This window comes from Acinonyx jubatus, chromosome A3 (genome assembly GCF_027475565.1).
Source record: "Acinonyx jubatus isolate Ajub_Pintada_27869175 chromosome A3, VMU_Ajub_asm_v1.0, whole genome shotgun sequence".
Classification (NCBI taxonomy): Eukaryota; Metazoa; Chordata; class Mammalia; order Carnivora; family Felidae; genus Acinonyx; species Acinonyx jubatus.
In genome coordinates, this window is record NC_069388.1 from 117,923,371 (window position 1) to 117,941,970 (window position 18,600).

General features: G+C 40.0%; 1 protein-coding gene across 36 annotated transcripts in view; it reads left to right on the forward strand.

Moving 5' to 3' along the window:
* Window positions 1-18,600, forward strand: part of DTNB (dystrobrevin beta) — a 239,834-nt gene that overhangs the window by 150,647 nt on the left and 70,587 nt on the right. For 19 of the 36 annotated variants that reach the window (XR_008289633.1, XR_008289634.1, XR_008289636.1 and 16 more), the window contains 3 exons: window positions 11,772-11,849; window positions 15,021-15,060; window positions 18,230-18,349. Coding sequence is in view for 30 of the 36 variants with exons in the window: in XM_053201135.1 (XP_053057110.1) it covers window positions 11,772-11,849; window positions 15,021-15,060; window positions 18,230-18,349 (238 nt within the window). In the remaining 6 variants the exon portion in view is untranslated. The remainder of the gene's footprint in view (window positions 1-11,771; window positions 11,850-15,020; window positions 15,061-18,229; window positions 18,350-18,600) is intronic. The other 17 variants (XR_008289639.1, XR_008289640.1, XM_053201150.1 and 14 more) reach the window with 2 other exon arrangements.

Genomic DNA, 18,600 nt, shown 5'->3' on the forward strand with positions numbered 1-18,600 from the left:
CTTCCCTGAGAGCTCTGATCTGAAATTTTCATTTGGGTAATATAGGAGTGCCTGCTATAGGATGGTGAGTCTGTAGATTTGAATTATTCAGTGAGTTCAGAACCAGAAAAAAAGTGGGTTCCGATTCTGGTTCTGCCACTTACTAACGTGACCTGGAACATGTTAATTCTCTTCTTTGACCTTTATTTCCTTATTAGTAAAATAGAAATACCATGATGAGCAGTAGCAAGAATTCAGATAATGTATCTGAGGACCTAGCTCAATGCTAATGCAATGCTTGGACTCAACAAGTGTTAGTTCATTGACCCTTCCCTCCCCAACCTTCTCCAGTGTTCTAAAAGTGAAGAAATAAATGTAAACTATTTAGCAAATCTTCTAACTTCATAAGATTTTTCATTCTATTTTGTGGTGCTGGTATTTAGTTAATTGTCAGAAATAATTAAGTTGTTGTCTTTGTTATAAATGATTTTACACATTTTTGGTTGTACACGATAATTATCAAATCAGATTTGACTTAAGAATTACAGTACATTAAGCTGAAACCTAAATGCCTGTTGTTGCGACGACTGATGATTATGAGGACTGACTGGTTTATAAACTTGTCATCAGAGACAACCTTCATTTTGTTTTTTGTTTTTTTCTCAAAGTGAACAGTGCTAGGCATGAATGAGCCATTGATTTTGGTGTGTTTCTCTATTGATAAAGTCCTTGTTTATTTATATGGAGTTTGTAGTGATCAGAAGGGCTTTGTGGTGATACTATAACTTCAGGAGCAATTTCTCTGGTAGGAGAAGTGAGAAAGTGTAACTTTGCCGAGTCTATGAAGAAGGACATTCCAGGTAGGTATCAAGGGGAAGACTTGAAAGCAGGGGCTGAGAATAATTTGCCTGAAAGATATGAAAGGCCTAAATAGTTTGATAGATTAAAGAATGAAATAGTCTTCAAGGTAGGTTTTGAATCTGTCTTAAAGTATGGTGGAATCTGCTGCATAATCTTGAGGATGAGAATAGTATGATCAAAGTGAGTAGGGAAGAGCGGTTCAGAAGCAACACAGGGGTCTAGGATTGAAGGCAAATAGCTGGCTACAAAAATAGTTAACTAAAATCGTTAAGCACTTCATCTGTGAAGCATCGTTGTGGGCGATCATCAAGTAAATGAAAGCATACAGCATAATAAAATCTTTTTCCCTTTCACACTAACAGTAATAAACAGAAACCAAAAAGTCTGGTTAAGAAGTCCCCAAGCATGTGATTGGCAGGTAGCTGTCAAGGTAAAAGAGAATTGCAGGATCACGGTCTTAGCCTCTACAAACAGGAGAATATTCTGGGAAGAAGAGCAAGATAGTGAGCAAATACTTTTAAAAGTCTAGGGTAGGGTTAAAAGTATCTCACTGTCTGGATGACTTCCTACAGAATAGGTTCTGTCGAAGGACCTACAGAAGTGACAGCACTTACAGGTGCCCAGGACCTCAGTGTTCTCTCAGGCTTCAGTTGGCTTTGTTCTTGTGTCTCTTCATTCACACATAATTTTTAAGTAGCAGTTTTGCTTAAACAACAACATTATACTTTCACATCCTTGGTTAGAGAGTTCTACCCAAAAAGTATTTACCTCTGGATCTAAGTCAACTTAGAAAACCAAAACAAGTAATTACACGCAGTGTTGGTCCTGAGCCCAGTCTTAAAATCTCTCTCTCTTTTTTAATCAGTCGTCTGGCTGATAGAATAGATAATTTGCTCATTAAACCTATGTATTTTGTTAGACTGAGATGAGGAATCCATAACACCTTTGAAATTAAGATTAGATTTTAAATTCATCTTAATAAATTAGGATCTGTTTTGAAGGATCTAACTTACCCAGTTTTCCTTGGGGCAGCCTAGAGGTGGTGAAAGATGAGAGCTCTGCAGCCAGATGGTTTGAGTTCAGATAGGCATTCATGATACAGAGCTTTAAGGATGTGATAGGGGAAAGAGTAGAGCACCCCAAAACTACTCCAGGTGTATATTGTTTTACCTTCCTATAGAAACAACCTTTTAAGAACTTTGATCTAACACCTTGCTTTTGTTTATAATTTATAGACTAAACAGTCTTAAGTAAGCTTTTCTGAAAGTGCAGTAATCAAAGGTAGCAGAGACACTACACCATGGTTAAGAACAGACACAAGAGCAGTACCGCCTTGGTTCAAATCCTCCTTCTGCCAGGATTTGGCTGTGACCTCAGTGTGCCTTAGTGTCTCCATCTGTAAAATAGCGTTAGTAATAGTATCTGTCTCATCGAAGGCTGTAAGGTTTAAGTGAGTGAACCCTTGGGAAATGTTTGAACTGAGTGTGACACATATTAGGCACTCAACAAGTGTTGCTGTTGTTGTTATTTAAGACACCCCATTCTGCTGATTCCATGACACAGTCACAGATGAAAACCTGCTGTGGCTGCAAGCAATACCAATATACTTACCCAATATAACAGCTAATAATGTCATTATTTCATTCTCCAAGAATAGTTTCACCAAACCTGAATTTAACAGAAAGATTACTTCTTATACACTGCACTCCTCTGTATTCTGCATCATGGTGCTAACTTGTGACCAACAAATATTTCCCAGAAGCCTGCTCCATGTCTCATACTCTGCCAGGTACTTAAAATACAGTGATTAAAAAAAAAAATCACACAAATTTCTCACAGTCTGGTAGAGGAGATAATGTGCCCTGATCTAGTATGTTTTATTAACTTTCTTTTGGGGGATTGTGGTGGTGAGGGTGCTGAGGGGATGTACAATTTTGCATCTACTCAAATCATTTAAAGGTCTTTTGTCTACTCACAGTCCCTCAGTTAAACATCTTCCTTCAATTTACTTTCTTTATGATAACAAAAAATAGTATAGGCTCACTTTAGACAATTTGACTCGATGTTATAGCTTCTTTTTTTTTTTTTTGTCTTTTTTTTTCTGCTTTATAATTTTTTTAACATTGAGCATCCTTTTCTCTGGAAATCAGGAAAAATTAAACTGGAGAATTTGGGGAAGTACAGGAAAGTATAAATAGAAGGAAAAAACTAGCCATAATTCGACTTCTCTTAACATTTTGACATATTTCCTTCAGTTACTTTGTTTACTTTTATTATTTAGCTGAGAACATGCTGTATGTATATATAATTCTATTCACAGGGTTACTGTGAAGATAAAATGACATATTTACAGCTCTACACACAGTGTCTGATAGGTATACATCAAACATTCAATAATTGTTAGTATTACCGTAGTTATCATGCCCTTTTTTACCTCTTATGTGGTAAGCATTTAGAAAGTCTTCATAGGGGCGCCTGGATTGCTCAGTCGGTTGAGCATCCTACTCTTATGTCGGCTCAGGTCCTGATCTCAACCTGTGTTGGTGAGGCTTAGTGCTGACAGTGGGGAGCCTGCTTAAGATTCTCCTCTCTCTGCCCCTCCCCTAGCTTGCGTGCATACATGCTCTCTCTCTCTCTCTCTCTCAAATAAATGAACATTTAGAAAATCTTCATAAACATTGTACTTTATTTTTTAATTTTTAAATTTTATTTAAATCCAAGGTCCTTAATATATGGTGTAATAATGATTTGAGGAGTAGAATTTAGTCATTCGTCACTTACATATAACACGCCGTGCTCATCCCAACAAGTGCTGTCTTTAATGCCTATCACCCATTTAGCTCATCCCCCCATCCAGCACCCCACCAGCACCCTCAGTTTGTTCTCTGTATTTAAGGGTCTCTTATGGTTTGTTTCCCTTTCTTTATCTTATTTTTCTTTCCCTTCCCCTATGTTCATTTATTTTGTTTCCTAAGTTCCACATATGAGTGAAGTCATGATATTTGTCTTTCTCTGATTTATTTCGCTTAGCATAATACACTCTAGTTCCATCCATGTTGTTGCAAATGGCAAGATTTCATTTTTGATCGCCAAATAATATTCCATTGTTTATATATACCACATCTTCTTTATCCATTTATCAGTCGACGGGCATTTGAGCTCTTTCCATACTTTGGCTATTGTCAATAGCACTGCTATAAACATTGGGGTGCTTGTGCCCCTTCAAATCAGCATTTTTGTATCCTTTGGATAAATACATGGTAGTTCAATTCCTGGGTCTAGAGTAGTTCCAATTTTAATTTTTTGAGAAACTTCCATACTGTTTTCCAGAGTGGCTGCACCAGTTTGCATTCCCACCAGCAATGCAAAAAGGGTTCCTCTTTCTCCACATCCTCGCCAACATCTGTTGTTGCCTGAGTTGTTCGTGTTAGCCATTCTGACAGGTGTGAGGTGGTATCTCATTGTGGTTTTGATTTGTATTTCCCTGATGATGAATGATGTTGAGCATCTTTTCATGTGTCTGTTGGCCATCTGGATGTCTTTGGAAAAGTGTTCTTGTCTTTTGCCCATTTCTTCACTGGATTATTTGTTTTTTGGGTGTTGATTTTGATATGTTCTTTATAAATTTTGGATACTAACCCTTTATCTGATATGTTTGCAAATATCCTCTCCCATTCCATCAGTTGCCTTTTAGTTTTGCTAATTGTTTCCTTCACTGGGCATTTTATCTTGATGAGGTCCCAGTAGTTCGTTTTTGCTTTTGTTTCTCTTGCCTCTGGAGACATGTCAAGTAAGAAGTTGCTGCAGCCAAGGTCAAAGAGGTTGTTGCCTGTTTTCTCCTCTAGGACTTTGATGGCTTCCTGTCTTACATTTAGGTCTTTCATCCATTAAAAAAAATTTTTTTTAACATTTATTCATTTTTGAAAGACAGAGAGAGACAGAGTGCGAATGGGGAAGGGGCAGAGAGAGAGGGAGACACAGAATTTGAAGCAGGCTCCAGGCTCCAAGCAGTCAACAAGGAGCCCGACGCGGGGCTCGAACTGACAGACCGCAAGATCATGACCTGAGCCGAAGTCGGCCTCCCAACCGACTGAGCCATCCAGGCGCCCCAGGTCTTTCATCCATTTTGAGTTTATTTTTGTGTGTGGTGTAAGAAAGTGGTCCAGGTTCATTCCTCTGCATGGAGCTGTCCAGTATTCCGAACACCATTTGCTGAAGAGATTGTCTTTTTTCCATTGGATATTCTTTTCCTGCTTTGTCAAAAATTAGTTGGCCATACGTTTGTGGATCCATTTCTGGGTTCTCTATTCTGTTCCATTGATCTAAGTGTCTGTTTTTGTTTCACTACCATACTGTCTTGATGATTACAGCTTTGTAATACAGCTTGAAGTCTGGAATTGTGATGCCTCTAGCTTTGGTTTTCTTTTTCAGGGTTGCTTTGGCTATTCGGGGTCTTTTCTGGTTCCATACAAATGTTAGGATTGTTTGTTCTGTCTCTGTGAAGAATGCTGGTGTTATTTTGATAGGGATTGCAGTGAATATGTAGATTCCTTTGGGTAGTAGCAACATTTTAATAATACTTGTTTTCCAATCCATGAGCATGGAATGTTTTTCCATTTTTTTGTGTCGTCTTCAATTTCTTTCATAAGCTTTCTATAGTTTTCAGTGTATAGATTTTTCACCTCTTTTGTTAGGTTTATTCCTAGGTATGTTATGATTTTTGGTGCAATTGTAAATGGAATCAATTCCTTGATTTCTCTTTCTGCTACTTCATTATTGGTGTATAGAAATGCAACCAATTTCTGTGCATTGATTTTATTTCCTGTGACTTTGCTGAATTCATGGATGAGTTCTAGGAGTTTTTTGGTGGAGTCTTTTGGGTTTTCCACATAGAGTATCATGTCATCTGTGAAGAGTGTAAGTTTGGCTTCCTCCTTGCTGATTTTGATGCCTTTTATTTCTTTGTGTTGTCTGATGGCTGAGGCTAGGACTTCCAACACTATGTTGAATAACAGTGGTGAGAGTGGACATCCTTGTCATGTTCCTGACCTTAGGAGGAAAGCTCTGTTTTTCCCCATTGAGGATGATATTAGCAATGGGTCTTTCGTATATGATTTTTATGATCTTGAGGTATGATCCTTCTATTCCTACTTTCTTGAGGGTTTTTAATTGAAAAAGGATGCTGTATTTTGTCAAATGCTTTCTCTGCATCTGTTGAGAGGATCATATGGTTATTATCCTTTCTTTCATTGATGTGATGTATCACATTGATTGATTTGAGGATATTGAACCAGCCCTGCATCCCAGGAATAAATCCCACTTGATCATGGTGAATAGTTCTTCTAATTCTCTTGATTCTTTTAATAACTCTTGCTAGTATCTTGTTGAGAATCTTTGCATCTATGTTCATCAAGGAAATTGGTCTGTAGTTCTCCTTTATAGTGGGGTCTTTGTCTGGTTTTGGAATCAAGGTAATGCTGGCTTCATAGAATGAGTTTTATCTCAGATGGGATTGTGTTTCAAAACCCCACACTTCAGAGACCCCTGTGGCTTGGACCCCCGCCGACTCTCTGGGGGAGGATCTTGCTGAGCAATGGCCGGGTGCCAGCTTGCCCAGAAAATGTTCCTGCAATCTGACAGCAGCAGAAGTTCAGAGATTATGGCAAATCACAACACACAGCTAGCATGAGGTTTCATCACACTCTGGCATCTTTGTCCCAATACCAGCAAATGTGGCTGCTCTATGGGGTCCACTAGGACCTTTGCCTGTGGGAGGCCATATGACCTCTACCAAATGCACTCCCTGCAGGGGAACCACTTCTCCCCGCATGGCACCCATGTGACAGAGCCCGCTGCCTGCTCCTGGGGATTTGCCCTGGTTCCCCACCAGAGCACCACCAGGACTGAACTCCGGAACTTCAGACTCCATGCTCCACTGTTTTTAGAATCCTGATGCTATTGAAAAACACTCCTTTCTTCCTGTCCGTGGTTTTGGGGAACAGATTTCTTGTTCAGTCACCTGCAAGTGTTTTTACTCTCTCTCTCTCTCTCTCTCTTTCTCTCCAGCTACTTTCGAGGGAGTGTTTTTCTTGCACTCTCCCAATACACCATACTCTCCCCCTTTCTCTGTCCTCTGTCTGCAAAAACAGCTCCCTATGCTCCACGGCTTTTCTACCCCAGTTCACCTCTCCGCATTGGGTACCTGCCAAGTTCTTTGGCTCAAGTTATGCAGATTGTTGTGTTAATCCTCAGATCAATTTCCTAGGTGTGTAAAATGGTTTGGTGCTGATCTAGCTGCATTTCAGGGATGAGACAAGCTGAGGGTCTCCATGCTACCCCTCCATCTTAACTTGAAAGTCCATAAATGATTTTTAAAGGGGGTATGTATTAGGAAAAAAGTCCTTAGGGCGCCTGGGTGGCTCAGTCGGTTAAGTGTCTGACTTTGGCTCAGGTCATGATCTCATGGTTCATGGATTTAAGCCCTGTGTCAGGCTTTGTGTTGACAGCTCAGAGCCTGGAGTCTGCTTCAGATTCTCTCTCTCTCTCTGCCCCTCCATTGCTTGTGTTCTCTCTCATAAAATAAATAAATAAATAAATAAATAAATAAATAAATAAATAAATAAAAACTTTTTTAAAGAAAAAACTCCTCTTTCTCTTCAAGATTCAGGTTCATTAAATTGAGGGTAGAGCTTGCATATCTTATTTTCAAAGCTTCTCAGATGATTTCTATGCATACCCTTGATTAAAGTTAGTGATTTATTCACAACCTTTTTGGGTCACCTTTTCAAAGCCCATCTATAGGTACATCATCCTTTGGCTTAAAAGCTTTCCATGTTTCCCCCAATGCCATTGGTATAAATTCCAAACTTCTTAGCTTGTGGTAGAACAGGCTTCATTCACATCCTGGCCCTAATCTACTTTTCCAGAGGCATTTTCAGCTGTTCCCCTTCAAGTGCCTTTGAGTCCAGCCAAATAAGTTAAACCCACATATGCCATGTACTTTTGGGCTTCTGTGCCTTTTCCCATACCATTTCATCCATCCAGGGTACCCTTCACTTTTTTCTGTATCTGAGAAACTCCTCAGTGTTACTTCAGCCTCACTCCCATTGCCCCTCCTTTCCTCCAAGAGTAACTGGTCTTCTTTGACTCCTCAATTTTAGCTGCTTTCACTACTTTGCATTATGATGATCTGTTTACATACCTGTCTTCATCAATATGTAGTTAGGTTATTGGGATGAAGATAGCCTTACTTATTTTTTGTGAGTAGGTACCCAGGAAGAATGCTTCTTTCTTTTTGATTAAGATTTTAAAAATTCTCTCCATGTCTTCTTTTGTATCGACTACTTCTGCCTAGCAGATTGCCTTCTGTCTGTATCATCCATCTATCTCCTCAAAAAATTGGCACGTCTTATGAACAAAGAAGGAACCTCCCAAATTTGTACGAAGAGATGGTTGGTGGTCATTTGGGTATCAGGGAACTCATTAGTGTCTAAGGATGCCTTGTTGAGATCTTCATCAAAGGTAGATATAAAACATCTGGTGACATGTTCAAGGTATTCAACACGGTTTTGCATGTTAAAGACCAACAAAGCTGATCTGATGAGTTGTATCAATTCTGCCTTGTAAGTTTCTGAAACTGGTACTGTTAATGTCTACTTCACACCTGGAAGCATTTTTTCAGCTGTGTCCTACTGGACATATGAAAAAATTTTTTAAGCCAGAAGTCATTCTTGGTGTATCACATCTCCTAGGACCACATCTGAGTTGTTGGTTTTCACAGTGAATTGTGGGTCTAGTGGTAGATCCTAAGTAAAGACTCCCTTTATGTTTTCAAATTCCTCTTTCATCTTGGACTATGAACACATAGTACCTATTTCTCTGGGAAAATGTGCTAGAAGTTCACAAAGGGTATGAAGTTTTGGGGGGAGTTAAGATTAGCTTCCAACTTACAATGTAGTCATTACTGTCTGGTTCTGAGTTTAGAGAAGAGGTTTTGATGTATGTGCTAAAAGATAATAATTGAGCATGGGGCCCTTTGTTTGTTGAGCATCGACTCTTGATTTTGGCTTGGGTCATGATCTCACAGTTTGTGGGATCAAACCCGGTTTGGGATTCTCTCTCTCCCTCTCCCTCTGTCCCTCCCATTTGCATTCTCTCTCTGTGTCAAAATAAATAAACATTAAAAGAATGATAATAATTGAGCATGCTATCTGCCAAGAGATAGAGATGATTGTTAACAAGTCTTGTGGCATCAGACCAAACAAAATACTACAAATCATGAAATTTTATCACATGGATCCATGTGTAAGAAATTTTTTTTTTAAATTTTTTCTATTGTCATTTTTCCTCTGAGAATGTCAGAAAGGAAATTGAATGTAGTAGTATCTTCAATATTGAAAAATACTAGGTATCTGTGTTAGTTCTGAAAGCATGAACATGTCCTTATCTTATTTGGGAAATGGGTCACTAATAATAATATATTAAACGAGCAAAGCCCATTCTGTTTTCAGGACCAGAATGTTTCTGGTGCCCTCAAGGATGAAAAGCTGTGATGTTGGATTTGTTTCTTTCATAGGAATTGTCTCCTTGTTCCATGTGGACATTTAGTCCATTAGAACTAAAGTTAATCTCTGTTCATTTTTATTATTAGCCTAAAATGATTGATTGATTGATTCATTGATTATAACTCAGCACAGCTACTTGGCATTAATAGGCTTGAAAGTGTGGGAGGCAATATTGGATATCTGCCTGGAAGATAGGTGGGGAAATATATAATGTGGAATTAAATTCTAGCCTAGAAAAGCATATTTCAGTTCTGAATGTCTTACTTTGCAACTTGTCACATAAAGGGAGGAATGTGTAATAAATAAACATAGTACTGTGGCTTAAAAGTCAAGAGACCTAAATCTGTTCCCTGCAAATTACTTTAACAATTTAATTACTTTAATAATAAATTAATCCTCTCTGTTAAATGGAAAACCATTAAAAATATTTCCCAGGGTGCCTGGGTGGCTCATCGGTTGAGTGTCCAACTCTTGACTTTGGCTCAGGTCATAATCTCAGTTTGTGGGATCAAGCCGCATATCGGACTCTGCACTGAGAGCACAGAGCCTACTTGGGATTCTCTCTCTCCCTCTCTCTCCCTCTCTCTCTCTCTCTCTGCCCCACCATGTGCTTTCTCTTGCTCTCTCTCTCGCTCTCTCTCAAAAATAAATAAATAAACAAAATATTTCCCTACCCAGAAATAAAATTGGTTAAAAAAAATAAAGAGGAGTGTATAGATAGATACAGAGATAGGTAGGTAGGTAGTCCTTGGCTTAACCTGAAAATTTTCCCTTGCGTTTTTGAGTGTATTGTAAAACCTGCACAACAGTAAAGGCTCTGGTCCCTTAATATTCACCAAGACTTGCTAAGTATAACCTCTACAAAATCACTTTACATAATTAACTCAGCACTTAAATATAAGGAGAAACCAGGAGCTAGTTCCCAAGCACCTAAATATGAAAGAAGGACTTCTTTGCTTCACTTTTGGCTTTGATGGACAAATTTCTCTGAAAAGTACTTCTTTCAACTTAGGAAAGCAAGTGAGAGATTTCCCAGGAGTAATATTTAGCAATAGTCATGTGGCTCCAATGCAAGACAGTAACCCTTTGTGGCTGAGCTTGGTGGGGAGGAAGAAGAGCAAAATCATAGATTCCTTTTGGTAAGTTTGGATTCATTCTTTTAAGACTTTCTCAAAAAGGAGCACTAGATCTTGAGTCCAGAAAACCAGTGCTACAGACGAGTTATCAAATGTACTTACCTTAAAATTTAAATTTAGATTATGTTATAAAAAAAAAGCATTCTAGGGGTACCCAGGTGGCTCAGTTGGTTAAGTGTCCAACTCTTGATCTCAGTTCAGGTCTTGATCTCAGGATTGTGAGTTCAAGCCCCACATTGGGATCCACAGTCTGCATGGAGCCTACTTAAAAAAAAAAAAAAAAGCATTCTGATTAGAGGATAAGTATAAAATATGGATTGATTGTTAAGATTCTAGTAAAGCATTAATAAAAGAATTTAGTACTTAACAGCCTGTTTTGGTAAAAAGTATGCAAACTAAATCCATCTTGTTCATCTGTGATCTTCCCTTTCTTGCCGATGACAAATGTGTGCTATGGCTATAGCATCTTTTGGCATCAGAGTCTCCCCATCACCTCCCAACTTGATCCTGTGTTTCTGTTGGTCTATTTTGATGGGCTTTTTCCATCATTCTTTTCTGCCCTCCCCCTGTGCCCACCTGCCAGTTTCTTGACTCTGCTGTGCTGCCTTCCTGCCCATCTCTTCTTCCATCACGGGCCCATTTTTGACACATTGTCCTTCTTTCTGTTCCTGCTTTGTCTCACTCCCCTCCTCAGGCTTGCACTGTGCTGTCACCTGATTCAGGTATGCCCAGGAAACCTAATCCTTTCCACTGCCCTCATCATCATGTCTGTCCACCCAAATCTAAGGGAAGACAGTGAACTCTAACCAAATCAGGAACAATATGCAAGTTGCCATTGTGACCCTCATAATATACCACAAACGTCAAACACCTCGTAACCCTGGAAACACCTAAGATACAAAGATACTAATTAAGTAGCAGAACTCAGTCTCTTGTGCACTAAAACTACGGAACAAAATCCGGTGAAATTACATCCCTGTCATGGTGTGTGTGTGACCAGTCGCTCCTCTTGGTGCAGTGCAGCTCTGTGGTCCTTTGGCTTTGAGTGAAAGAACCCTTCTTGTTGAGTTTGCTTGGGCTGCACCTATCCATCTCCACCCTTCCTCCCTGTGAATCCTACTGTGCTTATCAGAAGCAATGATAGTTGGTTCCTTTGCCCCTATCACTCTTTCATTTGTTTCCCCGGTCCTATTGGTAATTATTAATATAATGTAAATGTCTTTCCTTTCAGTCCTCCTCGTCCTCTGGCCAACATGAACGACACCATGGTGAGCCACCTGTCCTCTGGGGTGCCCACCCCCACCAAGAGGTATGTAGGGTCTACGCCTTAGTCACTGCTCAGAGTTGGGTACGGGCCTGTCCGGGGAAGCAGAGATTCCACAGGGCAGAATTCTCCTCCTTTAACTGTCTTTTAAAATTATTTTGTGATTTTTTTTTTCTTCTTTTTTTCCCCACTAACTCGTAAATGTAGCACCAAAGGAGTCTGCTTGTGAGTGGTGCCTGAGGTGGAAACTCTTCATTTGTGACAAGCAGTGAACATAGTGTCAAAGCAGATTTGGCACTTTGGAAAGCCTCTTCTTTAACATTAAATAATATTTTGATGATCATGAATTTCAACAATTTTGCATTTGCATTCTTTAAATGTTGAAGATCGCTTCTGCTTCTTGATTAGACTGTGTGAACTGAATTAATCCCTGATAATTCTCCTAAATCAATGTGTATACGATTCATAAACATTTAAGTTGAAAAGCTTGGGTCTTTCTCTTAGTTTTACAGAGAGTCTCCTTTAGGGTCCTACAAGGAGCTAGAACTGTGTAGTCCTTTCTCTTCTTTATTTAATTTACTCTTCTCCAAAATTCTCTCAGGCAGGACTTAAAAGAACTCTATAAAATGGCTTACTTTCTGTTTGATTTAAGCTGTTCCATAATGAGAGTATTGCAGAAACTCCCTCAAGGGCACAGCCATTAAAGAATCCTTTCTAACAGTCATCACCCAAAAAAGAACAAAAAAACAAAGACATTCCAACCAACTCCCCAAGTTCTTCCTGAAGAAAAACTACTTTGTGCCATATGTACTGATTGCTTTGGATTAATTCAGCTATAGAAATGTCATCTGCTTAATAATACTGTGACTTAACATATAATATATGATACTTAAGATCAACTGTGTTTGTTTTCATTGGCTAAAACTCCTGGAGCACTCTTTCCCAAACTTGACTGCTGAGAAGATTCAAAAGAATCACGTGGGTCAGTTATTAAAAATACAATTTTCTGGGACCACATCAGACCCAGTGGATCCTGAGATCTTGAGAAGTTACACCTCTAACAATAAGTATTCCAGGTGATTCTTATCATCAAGCAAGTTTGGGAAAGAGCCTTAGAAGGAAGCTATGGAGTAAACTGGAATAGAGGGTTTTGGGATTAAATCAGAGTGACCTGATAATGTGTTGTCCACTAGGAAACTCAAGATGACCAGGTAAGAGTCCTTGCCTACAGCCTTGTTGAGACACTACCGCTTCTTTTTTTTTTTTTTTTTTTCATGTTTATTTTTGAGAGAGACAGAGACAGAGCATGAGCAGGGGAGGGGCAGAGAGATTAGGAGACACAGAATCTGAAGCAGGCTCCAGGCTCCCAGCTATCAGCACAGAGTCTGACTCGGGGCTCGAACTCACAAACTGCGAGATCGTGACCTGAGCCACCCAGGCGCCCCCCTTACCGCTTCTTTTGAGCAGATTTAAGTGGTATTCTTGACTACAGCATAGACTTGAGCCTGACTGGCTGCCTTTAAGTCCTGGCTCTCACCTGACCTTGAACAAGATTTTTATCTTCTTTTTTTAAATATATAAAATGGGGACAATGATAGTGTATACCTTGTGGGGTTATGCGAAAATTTAAGATATTGTTTTCACTATTTAAGAAGTAAACTGATGAGGGGTGCCTGGGTGGCTCAGTCAGTTAAGCATCTGACTTCGGCTCAGGTCATGATCTCACAGTTCTTGAGTTCAAGCCCCACATTGGGCTCTGTGCTGACAGCTCAGAGCCTGGAGTTGCTTGGGACTCTGTCTCCCTCTCTCTCTGCCCCTCCCCCGCTAGTGCTCTGTCTCTGTCTCAAAAAATAAACAAACATTAAAAAAAATTAAGAACTAAACTGATGAGAGAAGAGGTGGTGAAGAAACAATAACTTATAGATGACACTCTTTTTAGCAAAGTCTAGTAGACTTGGTCCTTCCTAGAGGTGGTTATCACAGACTTTGTAGTCGTTGACCAGCCGAACAAAGGCATCCAGAGCCCTTAGCAGGCCAGAAAGGAAGACTGAACGCTATAATTTATGAAGAAGAGTAGTTGCCATATGGGAACAAGATGCTCCCATCCTAACAATTTAGTCCTTAGAATTTTAGATTTCATTTATATTCAGGATGAGATTATGATGTAACACGTGGGCATCAATTGCATAATCCGTAGATTTGGCTTTTTGTGGCCCAGGTTACCAAACCAATGTAAATTTCCAACTAGTATTCTATTTACTTCCTTAAGGATTCATCAGTTTTTCTTTTTTCCTCCAAATGTCATTAGACGTGTGTCTCCAGAGTCTGGTGAAAGCTAGGAACACAGCAATCATCCCAGTCGTACAGAACCTTTCTCTGCTGGGGCAGAGAATCCTCAAGGAGAATAAAGCTACTCTCCAGAATTAAGAAGTTTCCTTTAGGACTCAGCATACGACATAAATCACTGAATCAGACAAGAGCATGCACAGTAATAAAAATGCAGGAAAAATTTAAGAGCTACAGTTTCTGTAAGAGCTACAGTTTCTGCCTTTTCAGGAGGCAGTGCATATGAAAGTAGTGATAGCTCCAAGGGTCAAAAATACTATGTGAGTCCAAATAGAAGATGCTCACAAATGTAAGAGTGGCTTTTTAAAGAAGAAAAACTTATCAATGGCAAAGATGCTGGCTGTCATGTGAGATGCTGTGAATTATGTTCCTGAGAGGGTCCACTGTAGGGAGTTGCTCTATATAATATTCTTCTAGTATTCCTATATTGAAATTTCTATAATTGGAAAGAAATTTCATCTTTGCTTTAGACTAAATAGTTCCTGGAAATTTGCTTTCTTTAAAAAAAACCAGAAGAGGGACGCCTAGGTGGCTCAGTCAGTTGAGCGTCCGACTTCGGCTCAGGTCGTGATCTCACAGATAGTGAGTTTGAGCCTTGCGTCGGGCTCTGTGCTGACAGCTCAGAGCCTGGAGCCTGCTTCGGATTCTGTGTCTCCCTTTCTCTCTGCCCCTTCCCCGCTCATGCTCTGTCTCTCTCTCTCAAAAATAAATAAACATTAAAAAAATTAAAGTAAATAAAATAAAATAATGAGAACAATGTACTTAAAAACAAACAACAAAAAACTTTCAAAACTTTAAAACAGAGGCTTAAAGTCTCCCCCTTCTACTGGATTTCCTCCAAGGCTTGCTTCTGTCCCTCTTTTTCCCCAGGGTTCAGAATGTGAATGGTGGTATTAGTCTCTGGACTAAGGTACTGTATTATTTTATTTATTCATTCATTTTTATTTTGAGAGAGAGAGAGTGAGTGAGCCAGGGGGCAGGGCAAAGAGAAAGGGAGAGAGAGAATCCCAAGCAGACCCTGCACTTCCAGCACAAAGCCTGACACGGGCCCAGACCCATGAACAATGAGATCATGACCTGAGCCGAAACCAAGAGTCGGATGCTTAACCAACTGAGCCACCCACTGTTATACTGTTTTAAATCATAACATATATTCAGACCAATATCGAAAATTATGCCAATATTTTCTAATGTCTTCTAAAGCCTTAGCGTTATTTATGAATATTTAAACTTTTACAATTCTGTGGGCAGTTCATATAACTATGGCAGTAACAAAAACTTCCAATATGACACTTTTTGCTTTGTGCATTCAGTTGGTATATTAGTATTAACTCTTTTAACTTCGTGTATTAAAATTTAACTTAAAATGAACAAACCCAATTAAGCAAGATGCAAAGGTTGTAAATGAACTGCTCTATAGCATTGTGCTCGTAGTTAGTACCAGGTAGATCTTATGGTATGTGTTCTTACTATAGTTAAAAAAACAAAAAGGAAAACAAAAAGAGACAAACCCACAAAGACAAAGGCAAAAGCAGAAAGCAAAGGCAGAAGTGTCCACGGATCACAAAAGCAACTTAAAAGCCGTCGGGATGTCTATCTGTGGCTTCTCCATCTCTTGGTTACTCACAGAATGCCATCTTCATTCCCTACTGCTGCGAAACACCTACTTCTCAATACCGCCGATGGCTTCAGATGCACAGCCACAGCGTTGGCACTCAAGAAGTTATGCTTTTCCTCCCTTCGATTAGAAAACTCCAAGGAAGGGTTCTTAACTGTCCTGGATTGGATTACTGCCCACCCTTGTGTATGTGGTAGGCCACACCCATTAAACCTACATCATCAAAACAGAGGAGGGAGTGTGTCCCCAAAAGATGGTCATACTGTCAAGAACAGAAGAGAGAGATCGTGGGAAGGACAAATAACAGAGGCTGTTGGCAGACCACCGTTTTGCTACCGAGCACACAGATGTGTGTAAAAGTATATACATACACACACCTTCTCATACTCTCCTAGGGTTTCCTCTCCTAGGGTTTTCCTTCCCATAATGTAGCATTCCACGTACAACTGCAAATGGGTGCATGCCTCTCTCAGGAGTCTGTCCACGTGCTGTAACAGCCCTGGACCCTGGTTACATAGATTATGTCCATTCACCCAGGTCAGGTCTAGGTGTGTCTTTCTATGACTCCTCAGCCCCTCCTGCCCTGAAGCAAATGATAAGTTGTAAGCACTTTGCACCCAGTCCACAAAGGTAGAGATCAGAAAGTAGGAGAATTGTAATTCGGACAGCGGGAAAAGAGAGGTGACGGAAAACATGGCATATTAAGCCACATCTGCTGTGTTTCCTTGTGAAACACCACCAAAATGACAGTGTTGGGATTATTTTGAGTAAAAACCCGCAAGAAGAAAGAAAAATGAAAGAGGAGACCATACCAACAAGAATTTAGAAGCAGCAAAGCAGGTGGGTGAGTGGAAAGAGATTTTACAGACTGGAGAAGACTACAGCATAAGCGGATGGGGAGAGGAGCCCAGAAGAAGGCCCGCTCCAGGAATTAGAAGGCAAAGGGAGGATGCAGAACATTTAGCTGGTAGTCTGTACAGGAAGCGCTTCGAACCACAGACTATCCACATGACTGGGTAATTGTCCCTACCCCACTCTGCCAAAGAGTTGAGGTTTATATTTGGGGTTTTTGGAACAATACAGCCCCCAGGAGATCCTAATTGTCTTCATTATCTCACCCTTGGTGGGCTGAAGCAACTGGCTTCCAGACAACCCATCTCCCTCCCTTCGTTCTGTAGACTTCGGGAAATCACTGCTCCATCCTGTTATTCCTCTCCGGTGCCTGGAACTCCAGCCATCAGGGGCACAAGATCAAAGCCCCATGATCCTTAAGATCACAGTTGAACCAGTTGCTTTTCTTAGTGGCCACGTGGCAAAGATAGATGTGTCCCCTCCCTGGGATGGAGTGTTGCTGCCATCTATTCCTCAACCTGACTCAGCTAGTTCCACTCAGTGTTACTCCCCACTTCCAGTATCAGTTTCTATTTTAGTCAGAACCCTTGGCTATAAGTGACAGAAGCTCAGTTTGGATGAGCTTAGGGAAAACAAGAAGATTTTTTTGTTTTTGTAGCCAAACTGGGGGAAGAAAAGCAGGGCTGTACGTGGCTGGGCCTCAGGGATGACCAGAGCCAGGGGGGCTATAACTCACTTAGGCGTTTCCCTGTCTCCCTCTGCTACCCTCATGCTCCTTGCTCCTCCCTGTTGTATGTCAGCTGATTCTTCCCTATAATAGTTACCTTTCACACAGCAGGGAATATATCCGTGAGACCTGTGTGTTCATATTTCATAACCTCAACCCTATAGTGATTGCCTTTCTCTTAGTTCCAACTTGGAAACTCCTAGTGAGAGTTCTTTTTGGTCCATCTTAGATCATGTTACCCATCCAGGGGTTTTCTGTTTGGTGGCCCTACCTAGATTACCACGGTTGAATGGGTAGGGGTCGGTTTTCCAAAGAAGGGGGTCTGCTGTCTGCGGAGAAGGTAAGGGTGCTGAAGAGACATTAGCTATAGACTTCTTTTTTGGGTGATTTCTGAAAAAAAAATTGCATACCTAAGTAGATTATATCACTCCCGCATTAGCATAGATTTGTTTCAGGAGGCCCTTTTTACCCCCCTACCACCTCATTTTTATTTTCCTCAAATATTAAACAGTGCTTTCTAGTCTGTTTGGTTTATAAAGATGTATTGTGTGCCACCATCTTTGGGTAGCAACACATAGATATTAGAGCCACTAATTCTAAGAAGTTACCAATTACTAGGAATCATAAGTAAAGGCACGATTTTATCAGTCAGAAAATTTTAACTTAACACATACTTCACAAGAAGGAAAAGTATTTTTTAAAGGCCAGAAAATGCCATATTCTATATTATTTCTGATCTGAAGACACATGACCAAGTTAAGAGATGCGTTGCACTATAATAGTATTACAATGGCTTTCTGAGTGGGTGCCAAGGTAAAGGTTTTATCTTGTTATGTACAGAATACTGAAGAATGACAGAAGCCACAATCTGTTGTTTTTTAGACTGAGAACAACAGAAATATTGGCAAAACGAAGAAAGGAGGCAAACTGAAATTGGCCAAGCCAGAAATTATCCATTTGTGGACTCAGGCTATTGGTGCTCTTCCCTCCTGTGAAATGAGAGTGAGTTTGGTTGAAAAGCAAGAATTAATGAGGGTTTAAGCACGATCATGAAACAACTTAGCTTGCATGAATTCTTCATGAGAATCTGAGACAACACAAGAATTACTTTTTTCTCCAATCTATTTTTGAGAGACAGAAAAGCAGAGTAATTGAAAATTAACACATAATTTTATGTGACTGCAGGGTCCTCAGTGTTGGCAGATTTCCAAAGTCCATCTGATGGCCCAGGCAATCAGCCAGGTTTTAGCTGC